Source organism: Salmo salar, chromosome 22, assembly GCF_965601325.2.
Source record: "Salmo salar chromosome 22, fSalSal1, whole genome shotgun sequence".
NCBI lineage: Eukaryota > Metazoa > Chordata > Actinopteri > Salmoniformes > Salmonidae > Salmo > Salmo salar.
The window spans coordinates 25,940,285-25,956,936 of record NC_138312.1 but is presented as its reverse complement, the minus strand read 5'-3'; the positions used below and the strand labels follow the sequence as shown (position 1 = coordinate 25,956,936).

General features: G+C 41.7%; 2 protein-coding genes across 3 annotated transcripts in view; one reads left to right on the top strand and one right to left on the bottom strand.

Moving 5' to 3' along the window:
• Window positions 1-5,480, bottom strand: part of LOC106582974 (RING finger protein 207) — a 28,852-nt gene extending 23,372 nt beyond the window's left edge. The window contains exons 1-6 of one of the 2 annotated variants that reach the window (XM_045705393.2): window positions 5,022-5,480; window positions 4,461-4,651; window positions 1,627-1,762; window positions 1,388-1,532; window positions 283-364; window positions 118-193 (exon numbers count right to left, since the gene is read on the bottom strand). In XM_045705393.2, coding sequence (XP_045561349.1) covers window positions 118-193; window positions 283-364; window positions 1,388-1,532; window positions 1,627-1,762; window positions 4,461-4,651; window positions 5,022-5,033 — 642 coding nt within the window. In that variant the 5' untranslated portion in view covers window positions 5,034-5,480. The remainder of the gene's footprint in view (window positions 1-117; window positions 194-282; window positions 365-1,387; window positions 1,533-1,626; window positions 1,763-4,460; window positions 4,652-5,021) is intronic. The other variant, XM_014166625.3, reaches the window with a different exon arrangement.
• Window positions 5,481-5,768: 288 nt separating this feature from the next.
• Window positions 5,769-16,553, top strand: LOC106582975 (large ribosomal subunit protein eL22). The gene is made up of 4 exons (XM_014166626.3): window positions 5,769-5,913; window positions 6,467-6,583; window positions 14,179-14,303; window positions 16,367-16,553. The coding sequence occupies exons 1-4, from the start codon at window positions 5,818-5,820 to the stop codon at window positions 16,509-16,511; spliced, it is 483 nt and encodes a 160-aa protein (XP_014022101.1). The 5' UTR covers window positions 5,769-5,817; the 3' UTR covers window positions 16,512-16,553.
• Window positions 16,554-16,652: the final 99 nt, after the last annotated feature.

Here is a 16,652-nt window from a genome sequence, read left to right as displayed (position 1 = left end):
TTGGTGGTTTACCCAATAAATACCTGGAGTTTAAACATAGAGTGTGCAACTCTCGTTGTTTTTCTAGCTGGGATAACACACAATGTATCTAGGGAACAAAAGTCACAATTCACCTACCAGCACTGCCTGGTCTAGTATCTCACAGCCTTGCATGTATGCTGTCTCAATATCGATGCAGTGTATCCGGCTCTCTCTGTGGAATTTAGCAGAAACATCAATTAGCTTTACTCACAGCGTTCCTGTCTGAATCTGTGGCGTCGCTGTAGTACGAGCTTCACTCACACTTGCATGTCTCTGAAACACTTGATGCAGAGCATCGACTTCTTCTCTGTGGAGAACATGATGTAGGGCTCATCGTGGAGAGCTGTGGAGACAAACATTATGTTAGACCATCACTATCACTGTTTCCTCACAATAAGATAATCATCCCATGAACATGTTGACAATTGTGTCAATAGGTTAGGTAACACTTAATAACACATTCACTTGATGAAGGTTATTCTACATGTGTGACGAATGATGTTATTATTACACATTCTCTTGTTCCACTATATAACTGTTTTGTAATTACACATTTGAAAGTCACCTGTGAATTACCATGTTAATAACTCAAACCAAAATCTGATCTTGGTACATGTTCCACTACAAGGTTCCACTACCATTGAATACACATGTAATACCTGGGTTGATAGATAGGCTAGGACCTGGTAACAACAATTGTAACAAGGCACATTAACTACTGGCCATTTTCAATTAGTTTATTTCTATGTTATGACCTGGCACAAAGGCTATACTGAATCAAGTGTAATGTAAGAACATTGTAGTTACATAGAATATACTTGTAGTTATCATGTACCTACCCAGGAGCAAGCAACTGAATGTAAAGTGTAGCCCAGTAGGGTATAATCTTTATAGTTACTATGCAGTTACAATGTAATAACCTTTGCAGACAATAGGCTAACCAAGATAAATTAGGAGACAGGAGAACATTAGGATTAACCCTTTTACTTACATTGTACTTACAATGTAACAATCTTTAACAACCAACTCTTTAATTACAACATTGTTACAAGGGATATACATGTACATGTATTTACAATGCAGGAACAAGCAACTTAATGTAAAGTGTAATTACACAGTTCTTTCTCAGATTGTTACATTGTACAATGTAACTAAAAGGGTTAAACCTAATGTTATCTTGTCTCTTAATTTCTCCTGGTTAGCCTAGTAAAATCTATGTTGTTAACAGTTTTTACTGTGTTCGTTACGTAGTATTAGGGGAAACTTAATGTAAAGTGTCACCATAGGTTATTAGATAACAATGTAATTATAGCTAGAAGCCGCTGAGCACTTGTTGTAGTGTGAACATAATACAGGTGGTACTCACAGCACATCCGGTGGCACACTTTGGTGCGTTTGGCCAGGAACACAATCTCATGGTGGGAGAACATCTTGGCCTTGTGTGTGGAATCCCTGCAAGCTCCACACAGGGGCTGGCTACACGTGTTACAGTAGTACATTGGCCCTGTGTCCTATAACACACACACACATATGATCCATGATAATAAATGCTCTCTATTAAGATCTATAGCATGGTTTGTTAGAGTTATTTCTGTTGTGAGGTACCTGTTTGTTGCTCTGCTGGTCACAGTTGGCACACTGGACTGTCTCTTCACAGTCATCAGTAGAATTATCAACCAGGAACTTCAGCAGACGGTCCTCTGGTGGGAGTGCATTCATTCCTTTTACAACTGATGGGTATCTGTGACACAGATGGATCCAGCAACAAAAGCACAGTAAAAATGTTTTATGCAGTGCTTCATTCAAATTTTAGTTTCTCGCTACACTGATCATAAAAAGTAGTGAGTTGCATTCCCAAGGCTCTCCAGCAGATGGTGCAACATATCTAATCACAGAAGCTTTGCTAACATATTCTGAATTCAGTACGTGGCAGTACTTTTTTACTACAGGTAAGACAAATGGCATGTCATAAACATGTCAAACAATAATTAATTTTAGAGTTTAAGTATGCAACCTCTAACATTGACCTGGTTCTAGCAGTATTACAGGGGTGACCAGGGATGTTCTCTTGATAGGTGTGAATTAGATCATTTTCCTGTCCAGCTAAGCATTCAAAATGTAATGAGTACTTTTGGGTGTGAGGGAAAATGTACGGAGTAAAAAGTACATCATTTTCTTTAAGAATGTAGTGAAGTAAAAGTTGTCCAACATATTAATAGTAAAGTACAGATGCCCCCAAAAAGTCATTTTACTTAAGTACTTTACACCACTGCCATCCACTCACTCAAGAACCATGTAATCACGGGAATTTGCTACACTGCTATTAGTAGCACACAATAGACCCTGTTGCTATGCAAACTAGATAAACATTGGCGAGGAGGAAAGAGAATCCTACTGCCTCTGATCTGGCGGACTCACTAAACACATGCTTCATTTGTAAATGATGTCAGAGAGTTGGAGCGTGCCCCTGGCTATCCGTAAATAAAAATAGGAAAAGTGGCCATTTGGTTTGCTTAATATAAGGAATTTGAAATGATTTATACTTGTACTTTTACTTTTGATACGTAAGTATATTTTAGCAATTACATTTACTTTTGATACTTAGGTATATTTAAAACCAAATACTTCTAGACTTTTACTCAAGTAGCATTTTACTGGGTGACTATCACTTTTACTTGAGTAATTTACTATTAAGGTATCTTTACTTTTACTCAAGTATGACAATTATGTACTTTTCCCACCACTGATGGTTGGTAGTACTGATGAAAATAGCAACAAACAGCACTTCCGTATTGCCCATGCACAGGCCACAGGGCCAGGGGGACCTGCAGGGAGAGAGTGTGCCCACTGGGTTATCTCCCCTCGGAACACACTTCACTCTAGTAGCCTACTACCCAATGGTCCACTCCATAGATCCATCTGCTCACTCCTGCAAGCTCTTCAATACCTGGAATGAGGAGAACTCTGATATAAATGATGCCTGGTCGAGAGCCACAGGGAGCCATCAGCCATCAGGAGCCACAGGGAGCCATCACCTCAGGTTCTGGGGGGACAATGCAACTGCAGAACAAAGCAGCAACCATAGCAGTTGTGGGCTCGGGCAGGCAGGGCAACAAAGCCCCTCTGGACCACTAGAGATCTACAGGGACAGATTTAGCTGTAGGCTTTGATACTATCAGAACCCGCAAAAGCAATAATCTTACAGCGAGTTGTAAGATTATTTTACAGTCTGATGACCTGTGGTCATCCCCTTTCTCCCCTACAAAGAAAATCCAACTTAACCCAGGATGTTTCAAAATTACCCAATGTCAGAGGAACGATTTGGACAGAAATGATTTCAGCAATGTACTGTTTGTTTGGCATCACGTTGGGGAGTTGATCAGGGGACCTCGGGATGTATTCAGGTAATGGACTGAAATGACTGATCATGTCAGCTGCATACTGTCCCACTGGGCACAGATGACAATTCAACATCTACTCCACATTGTTTCAATGTAATTTCAAACAACATTGATTCAACCAGTGTGTGCACATTGGGGAATCTGTACGATGCAGTGTATCAGTTTGGCTGTAACATCATCCCCAATGTGTTGCTCATCACTACTTGATCCAGTGATCTAAATGGGGTTGCCACCACTTCTTTGTGTATCTGCTTGTGTTTTCGGGTTTGAAGATAATCAAAGACAAGTGATAAGGTCATATGCTGAAAACTCTCTTTAGTGATAGAAAAGGCCCAATCTAAGATTAGTTTTATTTCCAGTATAATCTTTTTCCTGGAGAAGTTTTGTTCCACATAGCCGTTTGCTCTTTGATCAGTGAGAGCTAATCCAGAGGGCCTTTAGGTAATACTGTTGGCCATGACTCATTCTCCAGTAAGGGATAAAATGGATAGGGCACTGTGAGGTCACATTTAATTGCCCTGAGCTCCCGGCTCCATTGCCAAGATGCCTGTGTAGTGTGACTGCATGGTGGCCTTAACATGGTGCTAACTCAGAGCCAGGGCTGACCCTGCAGCTGTCCCAGCCGCTCAAACCATCCTGCCCTGGTCGGGCTGGACCAGGTCACTCTGAGCCATAGTCCTTAGCAGACTGCTTGACTTTCATCCACTAAGGCTGGTATTGATTGTAAGGATAGGCGAGTCCCTGTCCATTCATGTGTAGATCAGAGTTGGCTGTGCAGTATGCATGCTCTAAGCGCCCTGTAGAACTGGAGAGAGTTACACAGATTCTTAACGGGATTCCTCCTATTTCATTGCCAAGACTGAGATGCAATGCCTTATGCTCAAACCCAATGTTTAAACAAGTAACTGTAGGTCACCACAAACATACAAATGTGGTTGGGGGCATTTAGGTAGTCTTGGACTAACAATAGTGTCAAATTAAATGCACAGCTTGTGTATTCAGAAAGCATCTTTCAGTAAGTTAAGTTCAGTCCCTTACCCGCAGAGGGGGCAGTTGAGACGGCTTTCATTGGCTCTGCCTTGTAGGCAGCGCGCACAGAAGATGTGGTAACAGTCTAAGAGGCATGGGTGCTGGTACTGCTCATGGCACAGGTGACAAAACAGGGGATGGACATTGGCACAGTCCACTCCACACAGATTATCCAAAGGAGAGAGGACACCCCCTGCCATCTACAGAGAGAGTATAGTGACAGTGAATCCCTTTATTTTTTTATTTTTTTACTAAACTGACATTTAAAATCAGCTACGATGTAAGTAGGACATCATGTTTGACTTCACATATAGAGTTTGAGATCAAATAGATAATTTTTCAAATGGAATAATGTGATGCAGGACTAGCCTGGGTACCAGCCACTTTCTGCTAACATTCCACTCCTTGTACCCCGTGTCAATGCCAATGACTCGGAGTACAAGGAGTGGAACTGGAATATTAGCATTAACACACTGGTACCCAGGCTAATGCAGTACATAATACTCCCATAACTTTAGTCTAATTTAGTTGGAACAGTTAGGTTAGAGATAACTTCCCTCTTTCACTTACCTTGCCAGCCATGGTAGAAGTCCTCAGTGCTGTGATGAAAAAACACACATGATGTCACATGAAAGTTCTATTGTTTTGTCATATTAGTACTTCTATTGTAGCCTACTGCTCTATATGTCCAACCAAACACAAGGCACCCCCAACAGAAGAGCTCACTGTAAAAGTGTAGTGGATGGAGTCTGTTCCTACATATGGACAGCACGGAGCGCTACTGTCTTACCTTTCAGTGGTACTATCAACTACCCCCAGCAGGAATGACAGCAATGCAGAAACTCTTCTGGAGTGGCCTGGTTGAGCCCTGACGCCAGGCAGCTGACTGCTCCCCTAGCCAGCAGCCATTCTGCTCACAGAGTGGGGGACTGGGGATGGGCCAACGGTGCAACCATACTGTCACAGATGACAAAAGGGAAATCAGACATTGTTGCCATGTCAGCAGGGGAAAAATCCCCCCAATATAGAATATTATCCCCATAGTTAACCAGGAATCAGGGATTGAATGGGTATCACCACCAACCCCTATGCTGCAGTCTCAGAAATATTGAAATGAGGGCAGGCTTTTTGACTCAATTGTAGAGAGAAGCTATTTTCTTTTTGGCAACAACAGGATTTAGAGGATACCTGTAGCCTACATATGCCTGTTGAAGTTATACTAATTGTCAATAATAATTGTGGAATTGGACTACCCTCAAAATGGTCTGTAGCCAAAGTGTAGAAGAATTATTCAACTTGTTTTGCCCAAATACTTATACCTCAAACTGGGCATAGAATATCTCCTGGATGAATCTATCACAGATTCATGGATTTCATCGATTTATGTAGACCGGATATAGGACTTAGCAAACTCTGCCTCTTCCTTTCTGGACAAGAATCGCCGGCCAACATGGCTCCGATTGTGAGTACTCACGTTGAAATAGGTTGTATAGCTAAGTATATCACTTTTTGTCTGTCGTTTATTGTAGTTAATGTTGACGTAATACATCCACATTGAACTGTGTTTCCAAAGAAGACTTGTAGCACCAATCGATTGCTTTGTTTACCAGTTGGGCCTGCACCCATTGAACCACGTTGTAGCAATTTAGCTATAGTAGCTAACACAGCTAGCTAGTTGGCAAATGCTAGTTGTAACCGTGAACGATGAATGGCTAGCCAGCGGGAAATACACTAGCTAAAAGTTAGTGTGTTACGTATAGTACCATTAGTGACCGTTTTAAAATATGTTTAATCAAATGTGTTACCAAATTGATATGCTAAAGTCTTGTCCCATCGTTAGTTTACACACGTCACAACCAAACATTTCCGGACCAGTTTGATAACACAAATCAATCAAGTTGCTAATTTCAAAACAATCTAGCACGTTAGATACTAAAATGACACAGTATGGTGTCTCATTCAGTATTTATCATGTTGTAGTTAATAACGTTAGACCCTCTGCAATGTCCGGACAGAAGAAGCAGGTCGTCAAAAAGACCAAGACGGGTGGCAAGAAGAAGAAGCAGGCCCTGAAGTTCACCCTGGACTGCACTCACCCAGTGGAGGATGGCATCATGGATGCTGCCAACTTTGTAAGTAGCCGATGTTAGAGAAAAAACATGCAATATCCTATTAAATGTCTTACTTTATTACTAGACATTTTACTTTTTTATTTTATTTAACCTTTATTTAATTAGGCAAGTCAGATAAGAACAAATTCTTATTTAAAATGATGGCCTACCAGAAGGCAAAGTGCCTTCTGCGGGGACGTGTGCTGGGATTAAAAGTAATAATATTGGACAAAACACACATCACGACAAGAGACAACGCATCGCTACATAAAGAGAGACATAAGACAGCAACACATGACAACACAGCATGGTAGCAACATGACAACAACATGGCAGCAGCACAACAGGGTACAAACATTACTAGGCACATGTAACCGATGTGAAATGGCTAGTTAGTTAGCGGTGGTGCGCGCTAGTAGCGTTTCAATCGGTGACGTCACTCACTCTGAGACTTGAAGTAGGGTTTCCCCTTGCGTCGCAAGGGCCGCGGCTTTTGTGGCGCGATGGGTAACGATGCTTCGGTGGGTGTCAGTTGTTGATGTGTGCAAGGGTCCCTGGTTCGAGCCCAGGTTGGGGCGAAGAGAGGGACGGAACCTACACTGTTACACACAGACAACAGCACAAAGGGCAAGAAGGTAGAGACAACAATACATCACACGAAGCAGCCACAACTGTCAGTAAGAGTGTCCATGATTGTGTTTTTGAATGAAGAGATGGAGATAAAACGGTCCAGTGTGAGTGTTTTTTTAATATTTATTTTATTTTATTTGATTTTTTTTTTTTTTTTTTTTTTTTTTTGCAGCTCGTTCCAGTCACTAGCTGCAATGTACCCATTGCATGTCACAAATGAGCCTCTTAGTTCCCGGAGACCCGTCACTGAAGGCTACATCCCATATCCCCGAAAGCATATTTGCCAGCCCTCTGGTTGACCTATACCTGATCAACTTTTCTGAACACCGAAGATACATTTATAATCCGGGATGCCTTACCAGTCAGTACGGGTTATAAGATGTGTGAAAAGAAACATTTATATTCCACTACCTGAGTTTACCGAATACACTCTTATCTCCATAAATGTGCGCTTCCATCTGGGATCTAGTATGGAGTGAGTGAGCGTCGGAACATTTTAATTGAAATGTTTATTTTACCATGGTTCAAACATTTTATAACCGTAACGACTGATAAGGTATTATAGATTTGCCTTCAGTGGGGAGGAAAGTTTCTCGGAAATGGGTAAGCTAGAGGGCTGGTACATGTTTTCTAGGCTTGGGCAGTATACCGTATTTAAGGGATGGTTTTTCAATACCTTTGAAACTTCAGTTTTTCTATACGTTTTAATATTTTCAGCTATTTAACTAAATACCTGCAGTTAACTTGTGCAATGCGTTAGGAGATAAAGCAGATTGCGTTGTTATTTCACATGTTATAATATTTTACATTGTGAAGCTTAGTTCCCCAGCAACGTTGAGCCAGTCACGTGTTTGTAAATAGCATAACAGGAGAACGCTGCAGCAGGATCATCAGAGTCCAGGGGTCGTGTTTTTATATTGAAAGTCAAGTGTTTTTTTTTTTTTTTTTTTGGTGTGTGTTTTTGTTGTTGCTTCGATTGAATGATCAGGGACGTGCTAGTATAGTTTTCCTTCACGGAAAACACATTCGGTATAAAATAGCTTCATTTTCATCAGATGAAAATGAAATAACTGGCAACCACAAGTAAATGAGCTCATAATGGAAAAAGCAAGGTCTTCTTTGCAAAAACGATGCATGGCCATCATTTTTCTAATGTTTAGGCCTGTCATAGAAAGAATGTAGACAGCTACATGTCCTAATGTTTTTCTTATAGTTGATCTTGTATTTTATCGGCGAAAATAGGCTTATTTAGAAGTGCAACTGAAGCACAAACTTAATCTGATGCCGAGCAGAAATTACAATAAGAAGCATTTTACATCTGTTTACAAAACCCAGCATGATGTTTCTTATTGGTTTTATCTAATTTTCCTGCGTGAAAAATAGATTTATGCGTTAATACGACCTCTAGTTTAACTTTCTAAACTCAGCGAAAAATGAAACGTCCTCTCACTGTCAACTGCGTTTATTTTCAGCAAACTTAAAACCTCTGGGATAGGGGTCCAGCTAGCGGGACAACTTCCGGTGAAACTGGAGAGCGCGCAATTCAAATGAATAATCCTAAAATGACGGATATTAAACATTTATGTACATATATCGGTTGAAAGTTTTAAATTCTTGTTCATCTAACTGCACTGTCCAATTTACAGTAGCCATTACAGCGAAAGCATGCCATGTAGACGACACCATTCTGTATACTTCTGGCCCTTCTTTGGACACTGTGTTAACAACCCTCCAGACGAGCTTCAATGCCATACAACTCTCCTTCCGTGGCCTCCAACTGCTCCTAAATACAAGTAAAACTAAATGCATGCTCTTCAACCGATCGCTGCCTGCACCTGCCCGCCTGTCCTGCATCACTACTCTGGACGCTTCTGACTTAGAATACGTGGACAACTACAAATACCTAGGTGTCTGGTTAGACTGTAAACTCTCCTTCCAGACTCACATCAAACATCTCCAATCCAAAGTTAAATCAAGAATTGGCTTCTTATTTCGCAACAAAGCATCCTTCACTCATGCTGCCAAACATACCCTCGTAAAACTGACCATCCTACCGATCCTCGACTTTGGCGACGTCATTTACAAAATAGCCTCCAATACCCTACTCAACAAACTGGATGCAGTCTATCACAGTGCCATCCATTTTGTCACCAAAGCCCGATATACTACCCACCACTGCGACCTGTACGCTCTTGTTGGCTGGCGTTCGCTTCATAATCGTCGCCAAACCCACTGGCTCCAGGTCATCTACAAGACCCTGCTAGGTAAAGTCCCCCCTTATCTCCGCTCACTGGTCACCATAGCAGCACACACCTGTAGCACGCGCTCCAGCAGGTATATCTCTCTGGTCACCCCCAAAGCCAATTCCTCCTTTGGCCGTCTCTCTTTCCAGTTCTCTGCTGCCAATGACTGGAACGAACTACAAAAATCTCTGAAACTGGAAACACTTATCTCCCTCACTAGCTTTTAAGCACCAGCTGTCAGAGCAGCTCACAGATCACTGCACATGTACATAGCCCATCTATAATTTAGCCCAAACAACTACCTCTTCCCCTACTGTATTTATTTATTTTATTTTGCTTCTACTACAAATCTACCATTCCAGTGTTTTACTTGCTATATTGTATTTACTTTGCCACCATGGACTTTTTTTGCCTTTACCTCCCTTATCTCACCTCATTTGCTCACATTGTATATAGACTTATTTTTCTACTGTATTATTGACTGTATATTTGTTTTACTCCATGTGTAACTCTGTGTTGTTGTATGTTGTCGAACTGCTTTGCTTTATCTTGGCCAGGTCGCAATTGTAAATGAGAACTTGTTCTCAACTTGCCTACCTGGTTAAATAAAGGTGAAATAAATAAATACAAATAAAATGTGATTGTTTGAGGACGGCGCCCCACATCAAAATATTTTTCCACCGGCACAGGTTTCATAAATTCACAAATGGCGATTTAAATATTCACTTACGTTTTGAAAATCTTAATCTGATTTGTCATCCAAAGGGTCACAGCTATAACATGTAGCGTTGTTTTGTTAGATAAAATCCTTCTTTATATCCCAAAAAGTCTGTTTTAGTTGGCGCCATCGATTTGAGTAATCCACTCGTTCAACATGCAAAGAAAGGAATTAAAAAATCTACCACTAAATTTTGTTAAAAACAAGTCAAAATATGTCTCTATTGACTCCTCTTATACCCTAAAATGTAATCAAACTATAATATTTCATACGGGAAGAAGTATGTTCAATAGGAAAACGATATTAGCAGGTGCGTCTTCTCTTCATTGCTCGCGCATACACAAATTTCCAAGACTGTCTCTGTAGTAAAACTCATTATTCTTACTCGTTTTGGAAGAAACAAGCCTGAAACCTTGAACATTGAGTGCTGACACCCAGTGGAAGCCATAGGAATTGTATACTGGGAGCTAGATTTAATTATTTCCCTATACTTTCCATTGTAAGAGCATGGGCTCTCAAAAAAAATTCAGTTTGGTTTTTCTTTGGATTTTCTCCTACCACATCTATTGTGTTAGTCTCCTACATTATTTGAACAAATCTACAAATTTCAAAGTGTCTTCTTTCCAGTGGTACCAATTATATGCGTATCCTGGCTTCAGGGCCTGAGCAACAGGCAGTTTACTTTGGGCACGTCAGTCAGGTGGAAATTGAGAGAAAAAAGACCCTAGCCTGAAAAAGTTTTAACGTATAAATATTTGTATGAACATAAGATTCAACAACTGAGACAAACTAAACAAGTTCCACAGTCATGTGACTAACAGAAATTGAATAAAGTGTCCCTGAACAAAGGGGTGGTCAAAATCAAAAGTAACAGTCAGTGTCTGGTGTGGCCGCCAGCTGCATTAAGTACTGCAGTGCATCCCTTCCTCATGTACTGCACCAGATTTGCCAGTTCTTGCTGTGAGATGTTACCCCACTCTTCCACCAAGGCACCTGCAAGTTCCCTGACATTTCTGGGGGGACTAGCCCTCACCCTCCGATTCAACAGGTCCCAGACGTGGTCAATGGGATTGAGATTCGAGCTCTTCGCTGGCCATGGCAGAACACTGACATTCCTGTCTTGCAGGAAATCACGCACAGAATGAGCAGTATGGCTGGTGGCATTGTTATGCTGGAGGGTCATGTCAGGATGAGCCTGCAGGAAGGGTACCACATGAGGGAGGAGGATGTCTTCCCTGTAACGCACAGTGTTGAGATTGCCTGCAATGACGACAAGCTCAGTCCGATGATGCTGTGACACACCGCCCCAGACCATGATGGACCCTCCACCTCCAAATCAATCCCGCTCCAGAGTACAGGCCTCGGTGTAACGCTCATTCATTCGATGATATACGTGAATCCGACCATCACCCCTGCTGAGGCAAAACCGCGACTCGTCAGTGAAGAGCACTTTTTGCCATTCCTGTCTGGTCCAGCGACAGTGAGTTTGTGCCCATAGGCGATGTTGTTGCCGGTGATGTCTGGGAAGGACCTGCCTTACAACAGGCCTACAAGCCCTCAGTCCAGTCTCTCTCAGCCTATTGCAGACAGTCTGAGCACTGATGGAGGGATTGTGCGTTCCTGGTGTAACTCGGGCAGTTGTTGCCATCCTGTACCTGTCCCGCAGGTGTGGTACCGATCCTGTGCAGGTGTGGTACCGATCCTGTGCAGGTGTTGTTACATGGTCTGCCACTGCGAGGACGATCAGCTGTCCATCCTGTCTCCCTGTAGCGCTGACTTAGGCGTCTCACAGTACGGACATTGCAATTTATTGCCCTGGCCACATCTGCATGCCTCCTTGCAGCATGCTTAAGGCACGTTCACGCAGATGAGCAGGGACCCTGGGCATCTTTCTTTTGGTGTTTTTCAGAGTCAGTAGAAAGGCCTTTTTAGTGTCCTAAGTTTTCATAACTGTGACCTTAATTGCCTACCGTCTGTAAGCTGTTCGTGTCTTAATGACTGTTCCACAGGTGCATGTTCATTAATTGTTTATGGTTCATTGAACAAGCATTGGAAACAGTGTTTAAACCCTTTACAATGAAAATCTGTGAAGTTATTTGGATTTTTACGAATTATCTTTGAAAGACAGGGTCCTGAAAAGGGGTCGTTTCTTTTTTTGCTGAGTTTATAAGTGGCTGAATTTAAGGTGACGGGGTGTCATATTGTGTTAGCGTTCTGCAGTGTTTGAGAAGGCAAAGCCCTTTGGTTAATTTATTTGTACAGCTGCTGCTAACTTGATTTCCTTGCGTTTTTTGTCCTCTCTATTTTCAGCCCACCTGCTCCTCCCCTCTCTGAGCCCGTTGCCCTAGCGACTCCACACAGACACAGTGTGTAGACATGCTGCTGGAGAGCCTGTACGGCATGCGTCAAAACATTGTTCATTTGCACAATGTCTCTCGTTCACAATAGCTTGTAAATGTCGAAACTCACCAAAAATGACATTCGGTAGCTCCTACCTATATATGTTTAACTTTGAGCTGGATTGCCTGTCTTTGCAATTCGCTTGCGCTCGTTAGCCTATTTATTTTTAGAGAGTTGGGCCAGTAACCGGAAGGTTGGTGGATCGAATCCCCGAGCTGACAAGGTCAAAATCTCTCTTTCTGCCCCAGAGCAAGGCAATTGTTCCCCGGGCGCCGAAGATGTCGATTAAGGCAGCCCTCCGCACCTCTCTGATTCAGAGGGGTTTGGTTAAATGCGGAAGACACATTTCAGTTGAATACATTATCTAGCAGCCTTCATGCAAATTCACTGTTACTTGTGCTAATTTTGTTTGAATTCTGGTAAGACGCCCAATGGACTTTTTTTGCGCCCACTTGTGTACTAAACTGGTAATACCGTTAATCCTGTGGTAAGAGAAGGACGATATGAAGACCTGGATACCACCCAACCCTAATGTTTTCGTGCATACGGGATGTAACCTTCAGTGACTGGAGCCCAATGTGTACAGGTCTCCGGGAGCAAAGAGGCTAGGCACATGATTCCTAATCCAGATGTCCCTTATCTGCATTATACTCATACTAGGCTCTGTCTTCAATTTAGTACAAGTGTGATGGTTAGTGTGGCTCATACTACTGATATTTTGCAGTTGGTGTCACACAGTACACACACACACACACACACACTCCAGGTTTCAGGAAGAGAAAAAAAAGGAAATAGTAAATTAAGTCATATCCTGAAAGTTGCAATGACAATTGCACTTGTTTTTTTCTTACTAGCACTGCTTTTGATGATGGCTGCTGTATTGAAGTTTTAGTGACTAACCTTAGTCTCGTGTAGCCATACCTCCAAATCACGTTGTCATGCCTCCTTTTGGAGGTCTGGAGAATTTTGTGTAAGTCAACTGCTCGAATGGTCTGCCAGCTTCCAGTGGATGTTACATTTCAAGACCCATACCCCCACATGCCTATAGAAGGGGTGCTGCATGTAATGTTTGTCACTGTTTTCCAACCGCGTAGGACACATTTTGCGGAGTTGTTGCGTATGCTAGTTTGCAACATTGCAGAAAACCTGGAGAAAAACGTAATTCTGTTTTGTACTCAATACTTTTGTACTCCCGGCCATCCTCACGCACTGTTGCGCCTACGGCACTAATCTAGTGGGCACCTTTTAGAGCCCCGCACAAGCAAGGGATTTGATTAGTTTAACATGTGTGGAGTTAATGATTTACACCGGGTTTCCACCCCATTGTAGCTACTTTCTGCCATTGAATTCAGGAGGCTTTCCGATTAGGGAAGCCTGGTTCTAGACTAGGCTACTATAACTATGTGGTTGTCGTACATAACTACCTTAATGAAAATTCACTAGCTGTACATTGCTACTGAAGTCTGCTAAAGGACCATGTTTAAAATGTAAATGATATTCAACTTATGGTTCTCATATTGACAGAATATTTGCAGCAGTATGTAATATTCATTACAGGTAGTATTCAGTTGGGTATGGTTCCATATTTGTCCCAAAATCCACCTTTTTGGCCTCGTCTTTTACAGGAACAGTTCCTGCAGGAGCGCATCAAGGTCAACGGTAAAGCTGGGAACCTAGGTGGTGGCGTGGTGTCCATTGAAAGGAGCAAGAGCAAAATCTCTGTGAATTCTGAGGTGCCATTCTCCAAAAGGTATGTTTGAATGAAATCTTGATTTAGCTTATGAATTGCCCTTGTGGTGAGCAACATCATCTTCCATTTTATGTTGTGTTGTCTGATGGTGGCACTTGGTTTGTGTCCACAGTTATGCATGTATTGCATTTTCACTTGTTTTTATTAGGAAGGTGGAACTGTCAGTTGTGTTGTGGTATTGCATTTAAGAAAGCAGCAAGCAACATGGCACAAAGAGTTATCTGCTCATTGCAGTTTTGCCATCGATGTTGGGCTTTGATTGGCTTTCTGTTGTCTTACCGGATGGACAGTGGAGAAAATCCCAAGTCTAATTCATTGTTTGAAGGAGTGCTTTTAAAGTGATTATTAGAGTTTCACATAAAATACTATCATTAAATAGACGGATGAATATGAGTAGAAAAAGTTAAGAGAACGCTCACTGTTTCTTTTTGACTTGGCAGGAAAATATGGAACACTAGCGACACCCCGCCCTTACGGGTAGTAAATAATTGGCAATTAATAATTTGATTCAGTGCAATCTCTTCCCCCCTCAATGTTTTTTTGTTTATTTAGCTTTTCAGTCTCTGGATATGCCATTTTATATTTTAACTTTGTAGTTTAAAAAAAAATATATATATATATTACATATTACATATTACTTTTGTATTTCCCGTGGGAGTGTGGCACTTGCTTTCTCTGAAATGCAATGCTTTTAATCAAATTTCTCCCTCCTGTGTGGGCCTAGTGCTTAATTGATTCATTATGAACCTTTATTTTGTAAGGGTTTGAGGGTTAGATTGGAGGGCATGTTGGGAATAATGGGGCAGGGAAAACACAAAAAAATTGAAAATGAACAAAAATACAAAACACAGCTGAATATGAAGTGGCCATTGGCATGTCTCTGGATGGCACTTCTTGTGGGCCTAAAATTAAGAAAATCAGCACAAAATTGTAGGAGCATATCGTGTCGTAATTTTGTGGCTTAAGCCCCGACTCACACGGCAAGCAGTGTTTTTTAAATTTTATTTTTTTTAGTAAAAAAATAATATTATGCACGAGCGTGCTTGAAATGGAATGCACGGGACTAAATGATATAAAACAGACGGGCTGCGAGCGTCAACGGCATCACTCGCGTATAGCTTGTCAAAGTATGACGCCAGTCTATTGTTCTTGCCTCTACGCGGCACAATGCTGTTAAAATAACAGGATACATTTACAGAAAAGAAATGTATAGTTGGTCTACTTAGTGCCTTTTAGGCTACTACGATTTTAAGATAATACAACTGTTTATGGCTTTTCATGACAATTATGCTGGTTATGCTACGCGGTCTGTGAATTAACACTCGCCACTCTCGCGGACACATTTCACACCGTTGACGGATGTCTCCCCGTGTGATTTTGGCTTTACGGTATTATAATATAGATGTTGCAGTACAGGCAGGGAAGCAAAACGGGGCTCTTTTTAAAACAAGCCTTTTTACATCCGTACCCTCCACATAGATCCCTGGATGTATCCCTGATCCTTTTCTTCTGATATGGATAGGTTCCGAATTTTGAACAGATTCAGTTGTTGGTCAGGTTTACACAGTTGACTTAAGATGTGAATGCCATTTGACTAGCATTAATGCGTGGTAATTTAGTACATCTAGGCTTTATGTAATGGGGGGGTCAGGGTTTAAGTTATACATTGACTCTTGTAGATGACTGAAGTGTCTTGGGGGTGCCTGACGTCTATCTCTGACAGTTGTTGGGGGTGTCTCACATAGAAATGTTAAATTCTTAGGTGGGATCCCTGATTTGTTATGGGGGTGCCAAGACCTGCTCTAAATTGAACCCGGAGAGTGCATTTTTTGGGGGGGGGGGGGTACATTGCAGATCGAACGGTTAAATATGGAGCTGATGATTTGAGGTTCTGCAAGTTATATTGTCTGTTCTATCTGAACGTTCTGTAATGTTGCACCCTCCAGAATAAACCCCAGCCTAGCCTGAAAAGTCCTCAAAATGTAACACATTTACAGTGCATCTTTGTCAGTGTAATTTGCAATGTTGTTTTATATTGCTGACACTGCCCTTCTATGTGCCAGGTACTTGAAATACCTGACCAAGAAGTACCTGAAGAAGAACAACCTGAGGGACTGGCTGCGTGTGGTGGCCAACACCAAGGAGAGTTATGAACTGCGATACTTCCAGATCAACCAGGATGAGGAAGAGGAGGAGGACGAAGATTAAATCCATGCTTTCTTTTGTCAATAAAATGTTTAAAGAACAAAAGCTTCTCCCATGGATTTTATTTGCTGATTTGGGACTAAATCTGCATAATGTTTGGAAATCATTGTAACTACTCTTGCAATGAGCTGGTTAGACTTGAAA